Source organism: Gossypium hirsutum, chromosome A08, assembly GCF_007990345.1.
Source record: "Gossypium hirsutum isolate 1008001.06 chromosome A08, Gossypium_hirsutum_v2.1, whole genome shotgun sequence".
NCBI lineage: Eukaryota > Viridiplantae > Streptophyta > Magnoliopsida > Malvales > Malvaceae > Gossypium > Gossypium hirsutum.
The window spans coordinates 115,678,782-115,700,090 of NC_053431.1; the positions used below are offsets into that span (position 1 = coordinate 115,678,782).

The 21,309-nt window shown below is 35.3% G+C and overlaps 2 protein-coding genes across 2 annotated transcripts; one reads left to right on the forward strand and one right to left on the reverse strand.

Moving 5' to 3' along the window:
• The first annotated feature begins 12,132 nt into the window (after positions 1-12,132).
• On the forward strand, positions 12,133-14,876 carry LOC107931739 (scarecrow-like protein 27). The gene has a single exon (NM_001327336.2). It carries the CDS (start codon positions 12,696-12,698, stop codon positions 14,868-14,870), a length of 2,175 nt encoding a protein of 724 aa, NP_001314265.2. The 5' UTR covers positions 12,133-12,695; the 3' UTR covers positions 14,871-14,876.
• A 1,435-nt stretch (positions 14,877-16,311) lies between these two features.
• LOC107931703 (F-box/LRR-repeat protein 13) lies at positions 16,312-18,668 on the reverse strand. The gene is made up of 4 exons (XM_016863639.2): positions 17,462-18,668; positions 17,198-17,356; positions 16,696-17,111; positions 16,312-16,608 (listed from the first exon to the last, which is right to left on the reverse strand). Exons 1-4 carry the CDS (start codon positions 18,449-18,451, stop codon positions 16,587-16,589), a joined length of 1,587 nt encoding a protein of 528 aa, XP_016719128.1. The 5' UTR covers positions 18,452-18,668; the 3' UTR covers positions 16,312-16,586.
• Between the last annotated feature and the right edge of the window lie 2,641 nt (positions 18,669-21,309).

The following is a 21,309-nucleotide window of genomic DNA, read 5'->3' on the forward strand; positions in this document are numbered from 1 at the left end:
ATAACAAAATAAGAAAACATCTCAGAATAATAAAGAATACAAAACATAAAGAAAACCCAAAACTCCTGAAGGGGACATTGAGGAGAGATCTTCAGTCTTGATAGTGAATTTGGCTTCTAAGATGGATCAATCGGCTTCTTTGGAGTAATTCCTTACTTCCTATTCTATGCCTCCTTTTCTTTCCTCCTCTATGGTGTATTTATAGGCTTTAGGATGCCTAAGAGCCCTCAAAAGTGGCATTTTCCAAATTGGACTCAACTTGGGCTCGACAGGGACATGCCCGTGTGACACGCCTATGTGCGATCATTTCAGGCCGTGTTCGAGCCTATTAGAATGGCACAGGCATGTGTTCTACCCATGTGAGTCATGCTTCAATTCTGCCAAATTGACACGGCCGTGTGGTCTGCCCGTGTGAGGAAGTCCAGGCCGTGTTGATTTTGTACTTTGGCCCATTTTATCCGTTTTTGGCCCATTTCTCATTCCTTTCACTCTCCTATGCTCTCCTAAGTATAAAAAATGAAATTAAAGCATTAGGAGCATCGAATTCACAAATTCTAACGGGAAATCATCCATAAAATGTGTTTAACATGGGGTAAAAATATGTACAAATTACGGTTTATCAAATACCCCCACACTTAAGCATTTGCTTGTCCTCAAGCAAAATTCTCAACTCATAATCAGAATAAATTCTTCTTAATTTATAATTTCTATCGATAATATCTCAAAATAATCCATAGGTAATCATACATTGAGAATTCAACTAAAAGAACATAAAAGTTTCAAACATTCCAAGTTGGGTATTTAATCAAGCAAATATAAGTGTCTCTCCTCATTTAAGGAATTACCTTTGATTCGGAATATCATAGAGTTTCACATCCTCACTAAAGATTCACTCAAATCACTCGAGGTGTTTTAAGGACAATAAATGAAGCACTCAATAGTCAATAATGAAAAGTCATTACCATAGGCTTGCATGAAAATCAAATCTCCACCACTATAATTTAAGATGATACATCAATCAAAAGGTCTTTAGAGGGTTGTAATGAAGCTTGGTTAGGGAGTGTGGTCACAAGCTGAAAGAAAGGGTTAGAATCGAGATTGAGTTGAAAATTTATTTAACTAGAAAAATAACTAGTCATCAATTGCGTACAACAGAGCTTTTCTCAAAATATGGAATTTGACTTCTTTAGCTCAAAAGATTACTACTATCAAGATGTATACATTTTTTTAAGAACAAGTTAAATACAAATTAGAATAAAACTTAGCTAAGCAAGTATTTCAATTCCAATCTCAACAAAAAATGCGGATCAAATTAATTTAGAGGATTTCAACAATAATGGGTTAAGGGTTAATATTAAGGGTAATACAAGAAATGGCTTGTTAGGCTCAAGGGGGTTTTTTAGGGGTTAATCGTGGAGTTAGGCTTTTCATGGCATGAGTGGGTTAATCCTAAGTGCCTTAATCATTTTGACATATCAAATCAAATAGTATGGTCTTGTCATGCATAATCAGGCAAGTTCTAGAATAACAATTCGATATTGACGCACTCAAAGCAATAATAAAAGTGAGCATGAAAGAATTAATAGATGCTCAGAACGCTAAAAAATCTCACAGAAATTATGGCTTTTTGATGTTTAAACTCATGAATTCCAATTCAAAGTAATACCTAGACTTGGGGAAACAACCTATAATTTTAAATTCTTAAAAATCAAACACCGTTGAATGACATTTCAAGTAATCCTTTCTTCTAGTTACTAAACAATTCATCATGCAGCCTTTACTATTCATTTCTTACGCTAATCAAAACCATCTCAATTGCATTAGCTCAAGTAACCAAAATATCTCAATTAAAGTAATTAATTATAATTGACTTACTTGAGAGAAGTAATCCACCATACCGATTGAAACTCGCATTTTTATCACTTATGCCTTTACTATTGTCAAATCCTTCCACAGAAATTTGAGAAATTCTACTATTAAAATCACCATATTACCAAGATCAAATCCAAAGTATAGTCATGCTTGTCATGATTATCAAAAGTTGAAGAGCGCACTTCGAACATAAGTCATAATTGACAAATTATGGAATAAAGATAACAAGAAAACCGAATAAAGAAATCCAAGATACGATACTATGCTGGAAAATTAAAAACCTAACTCATAGGAAAATATAGAAGATCTCAAAAATTCCTCAGAGAAAAGAAGTCCAGAGAAAACATCATTTAATCCCACTGGAATCAAATATAACAAGAACAATGTATCCTCCCATACATATATATCAAATGGAGCATTAAGTAGAAGAAATAGTATCATAATATCATACATATCCTCTCATCAATTCTTATCAGACGAAATGTAATAAAATGCCCGAGGAAATACAGTAATACAAATTATAAACCAGTCGGACTACCAATGCATCCATCTAACACCAGGATTAGAAAATATTCCCATATAACAAGAATTTATTCAAAAGATCAACAGCCATAGAAATTTTTTTTGAGAACGGATAAATACATAGAACATCTCAGAAGAAACTGTTAAATCTGTCCAGCCGTAACTATCACACTCAGATATTACACATTTCAAATATCATTTCCCACAACTAGTTTTTCCATCACAAATTTCATGTTAGACCTTTCACTAAAGAAGACCAGTTCTAAATAAATTTTGATTTACACTTTTCTCAACCTTGTATCTGAGTAATTCAATTTACCAAAGTAAATTCATTCTTTAACTGGGACAGTGCATAGCTCCAATAATCTTTATATCAACCTAATACTTTTCTAGCTCTAACTTTATTTACCAACTCATTCTCAGTCTCTAATCATGTTTATGATTATTCTATCACTGAACTCTTTGATTTCTCAACCGGAAACTTATTCAGTACAAATCTCATGAAATTCCATTATAAGCTCCACTTCGGTAAGGGGGAGGGGTTGTAGGGCCTCTGACTCGACTTTCTCATACATATACATATGACACAATTTCCATCATCATAACAATATCATCAAAATCATATCATTCATTCAGGCAATGCATCATTCATGTTGGTTTACACAAATTTTTTTAGTTATCCCATTTAGACAAGTATACTTATGCATGCATCCTATGTTTTCTAGATAGCTTGACTTATCCATTCATTTACTCAAACAAATCATACTCATGGCATCATATAAGGGCTAAACAAACATAGATATTTGCATCACAATCGCAACTTTCATTTCGTGCATTATCATATACATATCATTACAATCATATAATTCAATCCAAACAATTTAACATAGATAAATTCATTTCATTATAATCATTTATCTCATAAAAATATCATTGACATTCATCAACATTCAACATTGAATCAAGGCAATGACATTTTCATTCATATCATGATTTTAGGAACCTTTACTCATACCTCTACGAATTTCTCGTTATCCCGTTCATCTTATCAAGTTAGCCAAGTGCACTACATCATATGAGCATTAAGCAAGTATGGATATTTATCACAACATGAATTTTCATCTCACGTGTTATCACATATATATATCATAAACTTTTATTCATAATTTTCTGAATCGAGACTCATCATAATCGTAATTTTATTCAAACACCTTCACATCACATTGAACATTGTTAGTGCAGCTCGGTTGGAGAGTACCTCTACCTAAACAAGACAGTGCTCATACGCGTCGAGAGGCATCACACTATCACGGATCCGTGGCATGTATAGCTAGACTCTTACACATGCTAAGTTAGTCCGAGAACCGACTAAACCATAGCTCTGGTACCACCAAATGTAAAGCCCTAGTACGCGAGACCATTTTCGGAGTCGAGCATGAGGTGTTAACTGACTTAATTCATTAATTAAACAGCTCAAACAATTTATTTTTAAAATTTCCAGACAAGCTGGTTAACTGCATCATAGTCGCTTAAAAATTCATATATTGAGTTTCGAAACTCAAAATTAAGATCCGCAAATTTTTCCTGAAACTATACTAATATATTTATCTACTAATTTTTTCTAGAATTTTTGGTTGGGCCAATTAGTGCAGTTTATTAGTTAAAGTCTCCCCTATTTTAGGGTTCGGCTACTCTGACCCCTGTGTATTACGGATCAGATATATCCCTGTCCAGAGTTTCAATGACTGTGAAATTTGTTTCTAATAAAACTATACTCAATAAGGATTTCATACATGTAAGGTACAACTCCTAATTGTTTTTGTACAATTTATGGTGAATTTTTAAATTTAGAACAGGGGATTCAGAAATTGCTCTGCCCTGTTTCAGAAAAACGTAAATATTTCATAAAATACAACTCTTTTATATATTTTGTTTCTTCCACATGAAAATAGGTTCATTTAGCTTTAATTTTATATTTTATTCATCATCGAATTCTATCTCTACTATTTTTAGTGATTTTTCAAACTCACGTCGCTGCTGCCGTGTGATTCTGTTTTATAGCCAATTTCACCATTTTATGGATTTCATAGATTAGTTAGCACATAAAGCATACATGTTATCAAATATAATCTCGATTAGCCACTCCAATAGCTCATTCTCAAACATTTCCATGCCATCCATGAGCTATATCATAAGATTATATACACAAAAGGATTATAACACTATACATGCCATATTCCCAAAATATGCAAGCCACCATATCGAGATGGTCCGTTGATAGTGTGAGCGTACCTCCGACCATCCTGATCTCCAAACCGGCTTGTCAAAACTACAAGGAATGGAAGGGAAGGAGTAAGCATAAATGCTTAGTAAGTTCACATGCAAATAACAAATAACTTAACAAAGCAATTATACCAACCAACATTAGCATAATATCACCAAAACATATATCACATTTCTATTCATCATTCATCGTCTTACTACATTATTGTTGTCGTATCAAGTCTCAACCCGAGGGTTAAGTACATACCTATCCAAAGTGCCCATTCCACAACACTTACCAATAAGTCACTTGCATCTTGAATATTCTTCCATTTCACTAGAATTTTACCCGTTGAACACATCGGAATATAACTCGGATACATGGAAAGTTTGCACATAAGTGCCACATATGTAGCCAAGCTACCATGTAACCCGCCCATAAGCGAACTCGGGCTCAACTCAACGAACTCGGGCGTTCGCATCCATAAGTGAACTCGGAATCAACTCAACGAGTTCGGACGTTCGTATCCATAAGTGAACTCAGACTCAACTCAACGATTTCAGATGCCCAAATATCCGAATCTATTCCTAAGATTCAACGGGACTTTCCTCGTTCGTACTCCTTTACCATTCTCGTTGGAATACCAATGACGATACTTTGGTAGTCTTTCACATTTTTCACATAATTCATAAAATTTTTGCATGTTGTCCAACAATGACCACAAAGCATAGAATTGCATGATAACAATCATAATATCGTATAAATAGCATTAAATGATCTAAAATAATGGTCATTTTTACCATTTTGTCCACAACTTGGTATTTTACCGATTTTAGCCTGAATTTCGATTTTCCTTGCTCTATCATTTCAAATATAGCCTAATTAGGACTCATATTATTCAAATCAACCCAAAATCATATTTTGGAAAATTACAATTTTTCCCCTAAACTTTCACATGTTTACACTTTTGCCCCAAATCTCATAAATTAAACTTCATCCTATTTTCTTATGTTTTATGATATGCTGATCATTTTTCCCTTCTACAGCAACATCCAATTCTCACTCTAACATGTACTTATGAATATTAGGTATTTTTACCGATTATGTCATTTTACTCATTTTTACGAAAAATCACTTAGCAAAAGTTGTTTAACACAATCTCAAACTTTATATTCTACCATAAAACATCAAAATTCATACATATCATCCATGGGTAAAATTTTAAATATAAACCCTAGCTCAAAATATTGGTAGAAATAGTTAAACCGAGCTACGAGGATTTCAAAAATGTAAAGAACATTAAAAACGGGCATAGAAATCACTTACAATCAAGGCTTAAAAGTGTTGAAACCCTAGCTATGGTGGAGAGAAAAATTTGGCAGCAACTTATGGAGAAGATGATCATTTTTATGTTATTTTTCCCATTTTATTTCATTTAATATCAAAATGACCAAAATGCCCTACATTATTAAACTTTCAAAAATTCCATTCATGTCCAATTTTTGTCCATAAACTTATAAATTGGTCAAATTTCTATTTAAGACCTCCTAATTAATATTTCAAAGCAATTTCATACTAGAAACTTCTAGAATGCAAATTTTGTAACTTATTCAATTTAGTCCCTAACTTCAAATTAAGCACTTTATGCATAGAATTTCTTCACGAAATTTTCACACAATCATGCAATCATATCATAGACCTCAAAATAATCATAAAATAATTATTTCTATCTCAAATTTGTGGTCCCGAAACTACTATTCCGATTAGGCCCTAATTCGGGATATCACAATAACATAAACGAAATAGACTTCAAGAGATATAAAAGGAGAAAAAATCCAATCTTGATTATGGGTGATTAGCTTGCTTCGGTAATCTCCATCAACTATCGTTTCGAGTTCCTCGTCAATCAACTAGTGATTACCCTAGCAGGGTATTTTGATCTTCCACTAACATAACAAGTTAGCAAGAACTACTTATCTTCCGACCTTACAGTCCAAACTGGTTTGGGGTGAAGGTGTTCACAGATGGGCCATGCCAATTTTAGGTTAATTCCTACCTTGATGATTTCCTATGGTTGTCAGGCCTAGGGTTTGTTCCACGTTCTTCCTTTCTCAAATAGTTGATTTATTGAGTAACCCTACAAAACAGTTAACAGATCATACCTCCACTCGCTAATCCCCCATAGAGGGATTAGTTCCTCATGGCTTTCATAGACAATATAGAATCGATGTAAAGAGAAGGTATGCTAATTAAATCAACAAGATAGAATAAATGAAAGAGCTTGATTGTATTGAGATTAATCACGAATCTAAAAAGTTTGAATGCTTCCACAATTTAGATATCTTGAAATCAACAATAAAAACTGAAATAAATCTAAAACTTAAGAATGAAAGAAAATATTAAACTAAATTTTACATGGGAGAATTTAGGCTAAAGGAATAGTGTCCATAAAAAGTGACAAATAAGGCTATTTATAGCCTTTAGGTGGTCGTCATCCTTAACCCTAGGTTAGCTGTTGCTCCCAAGCTTTAAGTTTGATTGTGCAAACCAAAATGCCTCTACTTCATTTTTAATTTCCGTCACAGATTCGATGTCGTGACACACCAGGACTTGTGTCGCGACATAGTAATCAATTTACTCCTCTTTAGCTATCTTCAAGGGTATGTTGTGATATCCTCTATTTAATTTTGTTACTACGTAACTTTTATACATACATATTTGATTAAGACAACGCAGATTAATTCAGTTTAATGATTTTATTAAAGTGCTATTCAAATCTCGAAATCCATACACCAGTTGTGTTAGAGTGCGATTAAGTGATTGATTACATAAGTACTTTACCGAATTGTATAATTGAAGGATTATTTATTTAGTAACCTGTTCTAATACGTGTGAATGGTTTTAACCATATAGGCTCGAGAATCAAAAAAATTTTGTTAGAAGTTGGAATCGGGATCCTTGTAGTCAGATTTACAAAGGTATGAGGACTTATTTGATTTAAATAAATAGTATTATAATGAATCAATATAAAATGTTTATATTTGAGAAATGTTTAATTGATGTTTAAATAAGTTTTTGAAATGTGATATTGGGCAAATAATTTAAGTATTCATAAGGATTGATAAAAGAGGATCCCAAGTAAGTGTTCCCAAAACTTCAGATCTATGTTGTTCATATATGATTTAGTGATTTTTCTGTTAAATGTGATAATGTGTGATTCCTAATACTCATGATATGTGATATATGGTGATTTAAATATGTATGAACGATAAATGTGATATTGAGTTATTGATGTTTTGATTTACATGTTAAACATGTTAATATTCTAATGTTTTGATTCGCATGTTAAGTATGTCATATTTCTGATTATGATTCATATGTTAAGCATGTCATATTTTTTATTCTGATTCACATGTTAAGCATACCTACTGTAAAATCTATTCTGTATGCCATATCACATGCATAGGGTTGGAAAAATGTGTTTGGAGGAAGCATCTAGTAATTTATATGCAAATTTCTTGTGGCTTGTCCATAATATTCTATATCTAGCAGTAAATCTGCATTATCTGGTGGCTAGACCACAGCATTCTATTTCTGGCAACATGACTGCACTATCTAGTGGCTTGTCCACAATATTGGTGTGTTATTGGATGGACGAGTTTTGGAGAACTCATTATGGTGTATAGCGGAGATGGGTAAGATCTATTTTCTAAAATTTGCATTGATTTCTAAAAACGTGTTGCATTGACATCATCACTTGCATTCTGATAAATGTGATTCTGTGACTGAAAATTTAGTATGTCTATTATCTAGTTAAACTAATGATATTATTTGTTAAATTTTGTTATTGTGATTTGTAACCCATATTGCGCTTTTTAAGCTTGCCCTTTAAATTCTAATTTTCCAGATAATAATTGAGGTTAGGATGGGCTCAGCTTACGGATTTGCTCTCGATCATTTTCAAAAAAACTTATTTATTTGGTATTTGATATACTTTGATTGTGTTATTATTTCTGTGGACTTTAGTTTGGGACTTTCTTTTGGACTTTGGATTTATCTTGGTTTTTGGATGGTTTTGCATGATGTACATTTTAAACTAGTAATTAAGAGGTTTTATCAAATAATAATTAAATTATGGATTTTTTTCACAATAAGGTTAATCCAACTCAACGATAGGGTTTTCAAACTTGATACTTTGTTTTCAAAACTCAACATTACTTGCTCATGAAACTTATAGTTTACAAGTTATATTAAATCTACATTTTCAAAATGACGAACAAGTTTTAAATATATAAATTGTCCATTGTGAACGACATATTCTGAAAACTATCAATACTTGAATTTTTCTAAAAAAAAAGACAATTTTGACCAATTTGTTCAAAAGGAAATTTAAAGACAATATTTGGCATTTTTTAAAACAACTCAAGATGAAGTTTTTAAATTAAGGAATATTCTTGAGAGAAAATAGTAAATGGTTTTCTACGCCATCAACATGGCTAATGTGATCTTCTAGATTCAGCCATTACATTTAAGTCAGGTTTAGGGGGTTACAAACATAACATCATCACTATCACTTAGCATGTTTAGCATGCTCACAACTAATATATTTCACAAGAATTAACACAACATATGTCACATATCACATTACACATCATATTACTCAATCCACATCACATAGTCATAATTTTTGCAAAATAAGCGAAAGGAATACGAAAGTTTACACTCAGAACTTAGAGTAGGGGTTTAGGCTACTCTTAAGCTCTCATTTAACACTATGAATCGTGACTACGAGCAGTGATTCTAAACACTTATCGTTCACGCTTTCGCCTATTTGTCGAAAGCCTAAACTAGCTTTTCTTTACCTTTCGCCTTACTCGAGGAAGATCCTAATGATTCGAAGCTTCACCAAAGTAAATCACACAATAAACACAATTAATTTACTACTACAACCATATCTCAACAAGAAAAAACGCATGTCTAAGGTTAGTTCTTCTTGAAACTGAAATTTTCGACTAGCAAACTCGAGACCCAAATATTTTAATCTTTACTCATTATCATTGCCTAAAATCATTTCCAAACATATAATTACTCATCTAAGAATAATTCTCAACCTTCAAACCACACAAAACAACTTAGATTCATGTTCCGAAAACCCAACATATATGGCTCATTTTAATGAAAACTCAACAAAACCTTCAAATTCTTTAACAAAACTTTAAAGGGAGTTCAAAAATTTTCTAATCACATCAAAACAAGTTGAAAAACACTTTGAAATAGTAATTTCATTCAAAATCTCAGATTTCACCGTTAACGACCCAAATTTTGACTTCTACTCAAACCCTTTGATTCAATGGCTTAAAACTCAATTTAAATGGCTAGATTACATAAAAAAACTATTAGGAAATCGAAATGTTACCTTGATTAAGGGAAAAACAAAATGATTAGTGTTAATCCAAGAAAACCGACAAGTTAAACAATATCAAAATTAGTGGTTTCTTGATGCTCTTTTTGAAATTTTAAGGAGGTTTAATGTTTGAAAGATGATGGAAACCAAAAGGATGGCAATAATGGAGATCAAAATTGAAGAATGAAGTTTTGGGGTTGTTCTCTCTAATGGATGACACAAAGAAAAGGGTGATGGGGTGTTTCTCTTTTTTATATATATATATTTCACCTGAGAGAGGAAAATATGGGTTGAATTTAAAACTTGGCATAACTACTTTAAAGCTACTCCTAAATTAACCTATTTTACAAAATAGTTCTCTTTTTAAAATTTAAAGCATATTTCACACTATTTTTATAAATTACTTTAAATTTTCCAAAGCCATAGACGAAGATATTTTCAGGTTACCACACTCCGAATTTCTGAACTCATTTCATGCTTTAATTTTAAAATTACCCTTGAAACTTCTATACCCAATTTCGAGATGTGATAACTGCCTCATCCAGAATTTTCCTTAACTTTTTGTTCTTTAGAGTAACTAGGGAGGATGACATAAAAGAGAACAAAATAAAACAGAGATGAAAAGAATTCAGCCTGCAGAATAATCCTTCTCATATACATATATATATATACCCTTCCTACACAATCACCAAAACCCCTAATAACCATCCATCGATAATCATTCTATCTCTCACTAAGAAATTAGTTGATTCCAATTTAACTAAACCGGAATTAAGGCCCAACTAATTATCATTTAGTCACTAAAATTCCCAGATTTTCCTGCAGAGTCCGCCAAACTTACTATCTCTTTCAGTTAACTCTCAAATCTTCCTTAATTTTCGGACATTAATGAAAATTGGGTGTGACATCAGAATAATTATAATATCAATAGTATTAATATACTTCCTTTATAACCTAACTTGGACAACTTCCTTGATGGACTTTAAAACCTCAAATTTTTGTAATTCGAGCTCCTTTTAAATTGCCTTCACTCCCTCTTTCTCCATATGAGATAAATGAATGCATTTTATACTAATTTTAAAATAAAAGCAAGCAAAAATTTCCCTTTGAGACGAAAAACTACCTACTGAACCTCTTGACTCCAAATCATAATTTCTCTATGAATATGACCTAGATTAATAGTGGGTTCAGATAGACGATGTATTTATTTGCAGTTAGTGTAAAAATAACGATGACAATGAGATTAGATACTATAACGATACTATAGTGTAAGATAAAAAATAAACTAAACGCATTACACCGTACCCCATTACACATCCAAATCTACCCTAAAAACATTTTTTTCATGCATTCTTTGTATATATCAACATCAAAAGAACAAATAATCTCTACTTTCAACTTCCATTCTAAAAAACTACAAAAACTATCAATGTGAAGTCCTCTAAAACCAATTCTCTGCTTACTTGGTAATTTTATCGAAAAGAGTGATCCAAGCCATCAATGAAAGCTTAATAGTGAAAATACTTTCTATATAAAGAGAAAAAGGTGCGGGTGAAGTCTGGTACAGTAAGGACTTGTTTTCTCTTAATTCACCCATATGTTTTCTCCTTATTACAGCAAAGGGGTCACAGACTGTCTAGGCGAAAAAAGTAATTATCAACCTTTTTCGTTGATTTGGGCGCCCCTGAATTTACCTCTCCACGTTGCAGCATGAGTAAAAAGTCCATCATTGAGTTGTGCCACACTGCCACTGCCAGGCACTAGTAGCAGGCGATTTCATTTCATCAGTATTTACTATTGGTAAAAAAATGGTTAACCGAGTAAACTTCTACAATGGGAGAGTGTTCCGAAAGGTCGAGAAAATGGTGGAGATTGTAAATCATCACTTACCCTTGTTTTTGAGCATGGAAGTAGGTAATGTTTTTATTTTTCACTTAAGGGTAATATAGGCCTTCTAATATAAGGCAAAGACAATACTGTAGGGTCGGGGTCGCATTAAACCAGGAATATATAAAGAAGAGAGGGGAAGGTTTGTTCATGGATGCATAGAGTAGAAAGGCTACAAATTTTAGAGAATATGGAAAAATATATTCAGAGAGATGCATAGAGTAAAAAGGAAACAACTTTTAGAGAATTTGAAAAAAAAATATATTGATAGAGAGAGAGTAATGGTGGAAAGCGAGACACAAGGGTAGAACTTAGAAGAGAATAATACAAAAGGAAAAAGAAATTTGAGACTACATAGCTGCAAACAGTAAACAAGCCCAGAGAGAGGAGCTTGTTAGAACTAAAAACTGAACAAATGTATTTGGAGAGGAGAGAGATTGAACCAAAAACTAAAAACTAAAAAAAATGGAACGGTTGCAAGGTTGAGTATGGGGGATAAGGAGGAGGATGTAGCTAAAACAAAAGAGAAAGAACAGGGTGAAACCCATATGTTTTGGTGAAATGGGCGTTGGGAGATAAATTTCATGGCATGCCAAGAAAGATGGGGAGGGGAGGGTTGATAAATCTTGAAGGAAGCCGTACATTTAATTTATTTCTCTTGCTTTTGTAGGAAAAGGAAATCGTTTTTCCTCAATCTCTGATCCTCCAAACTAGCTTCTTTTGTCTTTTCGTTTCTATAAAGTACATATGCAGTTTCAATTACAGGTTAATGGGGCGGTAGAACTCCCGGGTTTTGGTTCGATTTGTCAACAAGACAAGTGGATAAAGCAACAAGAAGGTGTTGCAAACGGCTTCTACTACAACAACGAACAAGAACCAACTTCTGTTCTTCATATGAGAAGAAGCCAAAGCCCACCCACATCAGCATCCACTCCCACGTCGTCTTTCAACGGTGGAGCCGGCGGAGGTAATTCCACCGAAAACACCACCAACACGGCGGCCACCATAGCACCGCCTAACAACAAAGAAGAATGGGCCACGGAGCTTCGGCAGATCCCGAGTGAAATAGACCTTGTTCCAGAGCATGAAAGTACTCAAAGATGCAACATCGGGTTGGGAGATTGGGAGACTCTGCTGTCTGAATCAGCCGTTTCACCGAGTCAAGACCACTCGCTTCTGCGTTGGATTGCTGGTGACGCAGGTGACCATTCCTTTGGCATCAAACAGCTGCTCCAGAGTGGGAGTACTGGTCCTAATCAGGGTCATGATTTTGATGGCAATGCAGGGTCGTGGGTTGTTGACCCAAGTCCAGGGTTTGAACCAATTGGTAGCCTTGCTACTTCCGGTAATGTGTTATCAAGCGCTGCTCCTATTTTGGGTGGTTTTCCTGATTCTGGGTTTGTGCCAAATCCCAACAATAATGATAATGGGAAGGTTGGTGTAGCGACGCCAAGTTGTTCTTCAGTTGAGGGGGTTAATAATCACAAGGTTCTTGGTGCTACTGTTGGGTTGGATATTAGTATTCAAGATATAATATCTGCTTCTCCAGATAACAGTATTGGTCTTCCTGTTACTTTGCCTACGCTTTATCAACAGCAGCAGCAGGACCTTGAGAAGCCTCAGATTTTGATGGGCCGGCAACGGCATCAACAGCGTCCTCAAAATCCAAACTTTTCCTTTCCATTACCTCAAGAACAGGACCTCCTTGAGCCCTTGCCAAAGCGTCTCAATGCGGGTAACTTGGAATTTTCTTCTCAGATCCCAAAACTCGCCGGGCATGAGTTGTTTATCAGAAAGCAGCTGCAACAGCATATGGTGGCAGAAGAGGAAGTGTTGGAACTGCTTCACAAGGCTGCAGAGTTGGTAGGGACTGGGAATTTTGCACACGCGCGCGGGATATTGGCGCGGCTCAATCACCAACTATCTCCGGTTGGTAAGCCCTTTCAAAGGGCTGCTTTCTACATCAGGAAGGCTTTACAATTACTTATCACGAATAACTCAGTCTCTCCCCCACCTCCGAAAAGCCCCACCCGTTTTGACGTTATCTTCAAACTGTTAGCTTACAAGGTCTTCTCTGAAGTCTCTCCGTTTATCCAATTTGTAAATTTTACCTCCAACCAGGCTCTGCTTGAAGCTCTTGATGATGCTGAACGAATTCACATTATGGACTTCGATATTGGATGTGGTGCTCAGTGGGCATCCTTTATGCAGGAGCTTCCCATGAGGATTAGAGGAGTTCGTGCATTGAGAATTACTGCCTTTGCCTCGCCCTTGACGCACCATCCTATTGAGCTTGGTCTTATGCGTGAAAGTCTTATGCTATTTGCTAATGAGATTGGTTTGAGTTTTGAGCTTGTGGTGCTTAACTTTGATTCTTTAGATCAAGCCCCTTACTCTTTGCCCTTGTTCCGAACAAACCAAAATGAGGCAGTGGCTGTGAATTTCCCAGTTCGGTCTTCTTCGAATCAGCCCTCTGCTTTGCCCAATCTTCTGCGCTTTGTGAAGCAGCTTTCCCCAAAGATTGTGGTGTCTTTAGACGGAGGGTGGGATAGAAATGATCTGCCATTCCCAGAGCTTGTAACCTGTGCTTTTCAGTCATATAAAAACATATTTGAATCACTTGATGCTGGTAATGTGACTTCGGATGTTGTAAACAAGATTGAAAGGTTCCTTATTGTGCCAAGAATTGAAAGCACTGTGTTGGGGCGACTGCGAGCACCTGAGAATATGCCTCTTTGGAAGACACTTCTATGCTCGTCTGGGTTCACCCCTGTAACATTCAGCAACTTCACCATAACTCAGGCAGATTGTGTAGTAAAGAGAGCTCAAGTAAGAGGGTTTCATGTGGAGAAGCGTCAGCCTTCACTTGTGCTTTGCTGGCAGCAGAGGGAACTTATCTCAGCTTCAGCTTGGAGGTGCTGAAGAGCAGAGCATTGAACAGGCAGCGGAGGTTTGTTCTTGTAGCAACTCACTATCTATCAACTCTATCCTCAAGTACCAAGCTTTTATGACTGATTGCTTGTGAATATCCTCTGCTTGTTGACAGTCTAGTATGTTTTAGACACACCGATCTTGTTGCTATGCATTCTGGTGTTCTTTTAGTGAGAAGCTGTATTTTGTTCTGGTTAAGGTGGTGATGTTATGTTGTATTTTTTACAACAAATGAGAGCTAAAATTGCAAATTCTGACTTTCCAGAATTTTTATGTTTCTGGGGTATAAAATTGTATCTTAATTTGAATTTGAAACCTAGTACTACCTATCTAGTATGTTGCATAAAATCCATACTTTAACAGTAGAATTGCATGACTTTTGCTTTGGTTGGATATATTGCCTAGTTTTCAACTGGTTCGTCTGATAACAAATGATTGAAAATAATGTTTTCTTGTGCGTAATTAGACAAGTGATTAGTCTTAATGATGTTGAGATTTAGTGGAAAAGATGCCAAAGGAATCAGGAAAATATGTCCATGGTGGTGTTCCTGGCCACACTGGTATAAGAATATAGCAAAGGTCTTCCACGCTGCTACTTGGTGGTTATGTAAATCACGAATTTTTGCATTTGTTATTGTCGACAATTATGAGGTGTTTTGTCATTAAGAACATAACCACCATGGACGTTAAGAAATACCAAGGTAGATATCATTTAGCTGGAACCTTCACTCAGTGCCTTCCTTGGGAGACCCTGAGAGCATTTGGAAGACAACACAAAAACACCTAAGATTAGCTATATCTGCTCAAAATCTCTTAAACAGTCATTGCTGGCTGCCTTGGTTTATCAACTACTTGATTGCTGAATGATTTTGATTTATATATTTGCTTGTATGTATTACACCAAACACGTAACGCGTAATTCTCCGTTTTTTAATTCCTTTAATAAAATCTCAGTACCCTGCTATATATGTTTAGAGTCTTTTGGATACAAATTCTTGTCTTTTAGCACTTTGAACTTGCTGTACCATTTCTTTTTTCTCCTGATTGGTTATTGGGACATCTAATCAAAGTCACATGGGTCATGATTAATGGACCCACCTTTCCTTTATTTTGATAACTCATTTTCCTGTGCTGCTTTTTGTTTTTCATTTTGGAGGCGTCAATTTTAATCAGTATAAATACTAAACATTTAATTTAAAGCAATGAATTGATAATAATTCAATATTTAACTGTCAAGTAATATATCATTTTTAATTATCTACAGGATTACAATTATACCGAATTCGAGTTTGGGTTGGATAGTATTTAGTTGAAGAAAACATAGGTGCAGTCTCATCTCATGAGACATGAGCTAGCTTGTGCCTCTCCTTTTGCTTCTTTATATATATTAACCAAACTAGAACTAACTCAGAGTGGAAAGCACAAGGGAAAGTGAAGAAATTCTGAAATGATAATTCATGTGGGTCGCAGGAACAAATACCCCTCGAGGGGAAATATGCAAAAAAGTAAATGGTAACTGAGAACATTAAAATTGAAACATTTAAAACTAATACTTGATATGTGTAAAGTAGATGACACTAGAAATAGGTGAAGGAAAGGAAGAAGAGAAAAAAACAAAAGAAGCAGTCGTCAAGATGGGCATATCACTCCATATGCATTGGTGTTGAAATTCGATCATTGATTCTTCAATACAGAGAACATGAAATTCTAGTCGCCAAAATGACGTCTCCTGAAATGATAAACAGAATAAATATTGGTTAGAATTAAGCATTGATTGATTTGGCAACAAGTAATTAAGGAGTTGAATAGTAGCCACCAGGATTCAATTCGCCATTCTTGTCCAAATTTGATTCGAACACGAGGAGAAGCTTTACGAAAATTAAGGATGGTTGCTATAATAGAATTAGCTTCTTCCTGGATTGTATCAGAAAGTTGTTGAGGGTAGCCAGATTTAGTAATATCTTGTAACACATTGTCATGCATCACACTCAGATCACCCAGCCGCCAAAACAGCCATAGTTTTCGAAGATTCACAGCCTTCTCCAACAGCAACCTCACCAACAGCATTTCACCATCAAATCCTGAAAAGCATCTCACCTCAGCTATTTCCAGCTTTTCCAGATTTCCAACTTCGTACGGATTACGTTGTGAACTCTCGCCCTCCTCATATTCATCTGCCACGTGACCTTCGCTTATACATTGGCAGAACACAGCCCCACTTTCCTCCCGAAACTGTTCATTCATTTCACTAACCCGTAATTATAAGAAAAGCATCATTAATTTCAATTAAGTTTTAAAAGTATTGGTCCAGAACTTACATCTACTGCAATTTCTATGAGAGAGGGGCAATCCCCTAAGAAGGCAACCAGGTTGTAAACCGCATTTGGAGATTTTAGTGGACCATACCAAAAAACATGCGTGAGATTTTGGAATGTTTGGAATGGGATGCCTCTTGTGTAGTACTCTTTTGCGACGAACTTATTTATACCAAAGCAATATATATATATATCAGAAACAACTATATATCCAAGAATATGCAAGATTAAAACAATGTATGAAAAATAAGACGAAACAAAAGGTACCTCCACAACCGCAAAATTTAGAATCATAGTGTTCACATGCCTGATTTGATCGATCAATTCTCTAACGTGGACAGTATATGCCTCATTCATTGGTTCCTCCCTCCCTTGCAAGAGTAAAATTTGTAATACCGGACAGTTGTTCAAATAAAATTTGGTCAAGTCACCTGAGTAAACCAGGTTTCCGACAAGTGGAGCATCAACACGTAATGACCTGAACTCCCCATCATCACTATCTTCAAGACACCTAAAACTAATCAGCCTAAGATTTGGACCACTGATGTTAACATTCTTAAGCCCCTCACACATATTAATGACCAATTCCTCAAGAGGGACGCATTTACGAAGGAACAAATCCACAGTCGCATCTGCAAGTTTGCAGTGGGTGAGAACAAGAAGCTTAAGAGAAGAAAAGACTGACGCAGCAATAGGTTGACCAGGACGAGGTGGTTTAAAGTCAACAAAGCTTAAAACAAGGTGCTCCAGTATTTTACTTCGATTGGAGAAAAGAGAATCTGGCAACTGAAAGAATCTCCTTGCTAAAGAAACTGACATGAGGCCTATCGTCAGTTGACGGACGTTCTTGGAGAGTGCAAAATTGACCCATCTTTGTACATCAGGGTTAGAACGCTCGCTAACGTGGCCAACAGTGGTGAATTTTATGATCTGAGGAGATAGGAGGAGGTCTAAGCAGCGAGTAATTGGAGAATAGTCGGCTTGGTTATCGGAGAAGGGTAAACTGTGGAAATCTACGCCTTGGGTGTGCTTCCAGAGATTACTCCACCTTTTACTTAAGATGCTGGTTCGGACAACCGAGTCCATGGGCATCTTGGATAGAATGCGGGAAAGCACTGTATTAGGTAATGCACTGAGTCGGTCTCGTCTACGACTTGTTCCGGCGTTCCAATCTGAAACCTGATCCTTGGTCATTTCCAACCATTCCAGCCTTCTGTTCACAAGACGACGAAGACTAGAATCCATGACAACTTCCATCTTTGATCAACAAAATCCAACGACTACAAACTGGAAACAAAGAAAGCAAGAAGATTGTTTAATCAAGTATAAAATGGGAATCCACTCTTTCTAAAAGAAAACAAGAACAAGAATGAAAGAAAAAATAAACATGGAAAGACACTTCGGTTTTTTCTGTTTTTGGTCGATCATTTTTTCCCCTTTAATTAACTGATTAATAGCAGTTTCAGTTGACACCAGTAAATTTTATTTCCAGTTGTATAAAATCGACTTAATATACCCATAACTTAAGGTAGGAAATTGTCATTCATTAAAGAGCGAGCACGGAGCAAAGCAATCCAATGTACTGGGCTGGATTCAGTTTCCACCCAAATGGATTTAATATAAGTGAGAAACAGGGCCCAACACAATAGGCATACTGATTGTGCGGTCAATGATTTTATCAGGGAGATAGACATGGACCACTCTAATGTAACCAAAATACATTGATATGGAACTGTTGGGGAAAATAATTAGAAAGGAATATGTGAGACAAAGCAAAACACCTGATATGTAGTAGCAAACCAGAGTTCTTAAACTGGGTTGAGATCAACAGGGACGATAAAGAGATTATTGATGAGCTAGTTACCATGGAACTAAATAGAATTAGAAGCGATTGTCAAAGGCGGAGTGGGGGTTGATGAGACTCCTTTCATGAAATGTTTTTGGTGTTGGATCAAGACCAAAACAAATGGCTATTAGAAAATCGTTATAGGATACTAAATCGGATATGAAGTTGATAAAGAAGTCAAAGGTTGATGAGGTTAAATCTGGTGTTTGATTTTTTTTATTTTTTATTTTGTAGGAACTTAGAAAACAGATCAAGAAATCACAGCAAAGTCTTGAGCTAGAAGCTACTGTAACTTGCTGAACAAACAAGGAAATCGACTTAAATTGTAACAAGAACAGATTACTCAATAAGAACCAAAACAAGAAGAGAATTCTGGTGAATGATTCATCATCTCATTTCTGAAACAAAGCATTACATATATCAAGTAATCAACTTGTCAAAAAGATGAAAATATTGCCTAAACACACCTAACTCCACTAACAAAGTCTTGAAACGTACAAAACTTTGCTTACACACTTGGTTAAGATGATTTATCAAATCTATCAGCACCAAATTGCATCAAATCCCTTACATACTTAGTTCTAGTGTAACTAAGTAGCAAAAACATCAACTAAAAAGTAACAAAACAGCAACATATTCTTCAGCTGCAACTTGCATGGCTCGAACTGCTATGGTCTGCATGAAAGCCATCTTTTAACATTCCTTCTTGGCTTCCATGCTGCAAACTCCTAATCTAGCTCTCAAATTCTCGAACCTTGGTACACCAAGAGGTTTTATGAATATATCAGCTAACTGATCTTCAAAACTGCAATGAACCAATTTGATTTCTTGAGATTATTCCACTTCTTTAACAAAATGAAACTTGATCTTAAAATATTTTGTTTTGCGATGAAATACTGGATTCTTTGCAATTGCAACAGCAGATTGATTATCACTTCTGATCTCTATTGCTTCTCTTTGATGTAAGTTCATATCTGCCATTAGCTTTCTTAACCAAATTTCTTGATTAACAGCTGATGCAGCTGCAACATATTTAGCTTCAGCTGTTAATTGAGCAACAATGGATTGTTTCTTTGAACTCCAACAAAAAACAGCTAATCCAAGGGTAAACAGATACCCTGAAGTGCTTTTCATATCATCAGTTGATCCTGCCCAATCACTATTAGTAAAACCAACAAGCTTTATTGTGTCAACCTTGGTGAACATAATTCCAAAGCTCAGAGTTCCTTTGATGTACCTGAGAACTCTCTTTGCAGCTTGAAAATGGTTCACATTGCAATAGTGCATGAACCTGGATAGGAGACTGACTACAAACATTATGTCTGGTCTTGTGGCTGTTAAGTAGAACAAACATCCCACTAAGCTCCTATAGGTAGATTTATTAACCTTATCAAAACCACCTTAGCTAGATAGCTTTCCTTCAACAACAACTGGAGTAATGGTTGCTTTGCAATTTTGCATGAAAAATCTGTTTAAAATTTTTAAGGCAAATGCCTTTTGGCTTATGAAAATCCCTTGCTGAGTCTAAAATAACTCCATCCCAAGGAAATAGGACATTTCACCCAAATTAGACATTTCAAGCATACTCATCATTTTGTCTTTGAAATCTATCAGCATAGCATCATTTGATCCCAAGTACTTCAGCAAAAACTTCTCGGTTATTTGATCCCAAGTAGTGATAGAACCTCGTGGTAGGGAGTTCAACCATTGCTTAGTCTTATTTCTCAACAAAAAGAGGAATAACCGTAGGCGAATGGCATCATCAGAAACGCCATTTATCTTGAAAGTGTCGAGAATTCTAAGAAATTAGTCAAATGAGTAGTTGGGTCTTCGTCCCGCAAACCATCAAACTTAACAAACTGTTGAATCATTTAAATAGCATTAGGTTTCAGTTCAAAATTATTTGCAGCAACAGCAGGTCTAACAATACTCGATTCAACCCCAGTTAAATTGGGCTTGGCATAATCGTACATAGTACGAGGAGTAGGATTCGGATTTACAGGATTTACAACAACCACAAGAGGTAACTGATTATTATGATTTTCTGCCATCTCCTTAGTATTAATAATAATATCCTATTGCTCTTCTATTGTACTTTGTTGACTTTGCCTTGCTTCTCTACGGTTTCTGTGAGCTGTACTTTCGATCTCACAGTCGAATGCTAGAGGTCCTGACCGGTTTCTTCTACTCATAAACTAAAGGAACATGCCAGAAGCAAATAAAAGAAAAGTTAGTAAATTAACAGTAAAACAAAAAATAAAATAAAAAT

What these genes read in the sequence shown, in the direction of transcription:
- LOC107931739 (NM_001327336.2), top strand. Translation starts at nt 12,696, where the DNA reads ATGCAGTTTCAATTACAGGTTAATGGGGCGGTAGAACTCCCGGGTTTT.
- LOC107931703 (XM_016863639.2), bottom strand. Translation starts at nt 18,451, where the DNA reads ATGGAAGTTGTCATGGATTCTAGTCTTCGTCGTCTTGTGAACAGAAGG. An exon ending in TAAATTTTGCGGTTGTGGAG is followed by an intron (nt 17,357 to 17,461) that starts GTACCTTTTGTT and finishes GGTATAAATAAG; the next exon opens with TTCGTCGCAAAAGAGTACTA. An exon ending in TCATAGAAATTGCAGTAGAT is followed by an intron (nt 17,112 to 17,197) that starts GTAAGTTCTGGA and finishes ATGAATGAACAG; the next exon opens with TTTCGGGAGGAAAGTGGGGC.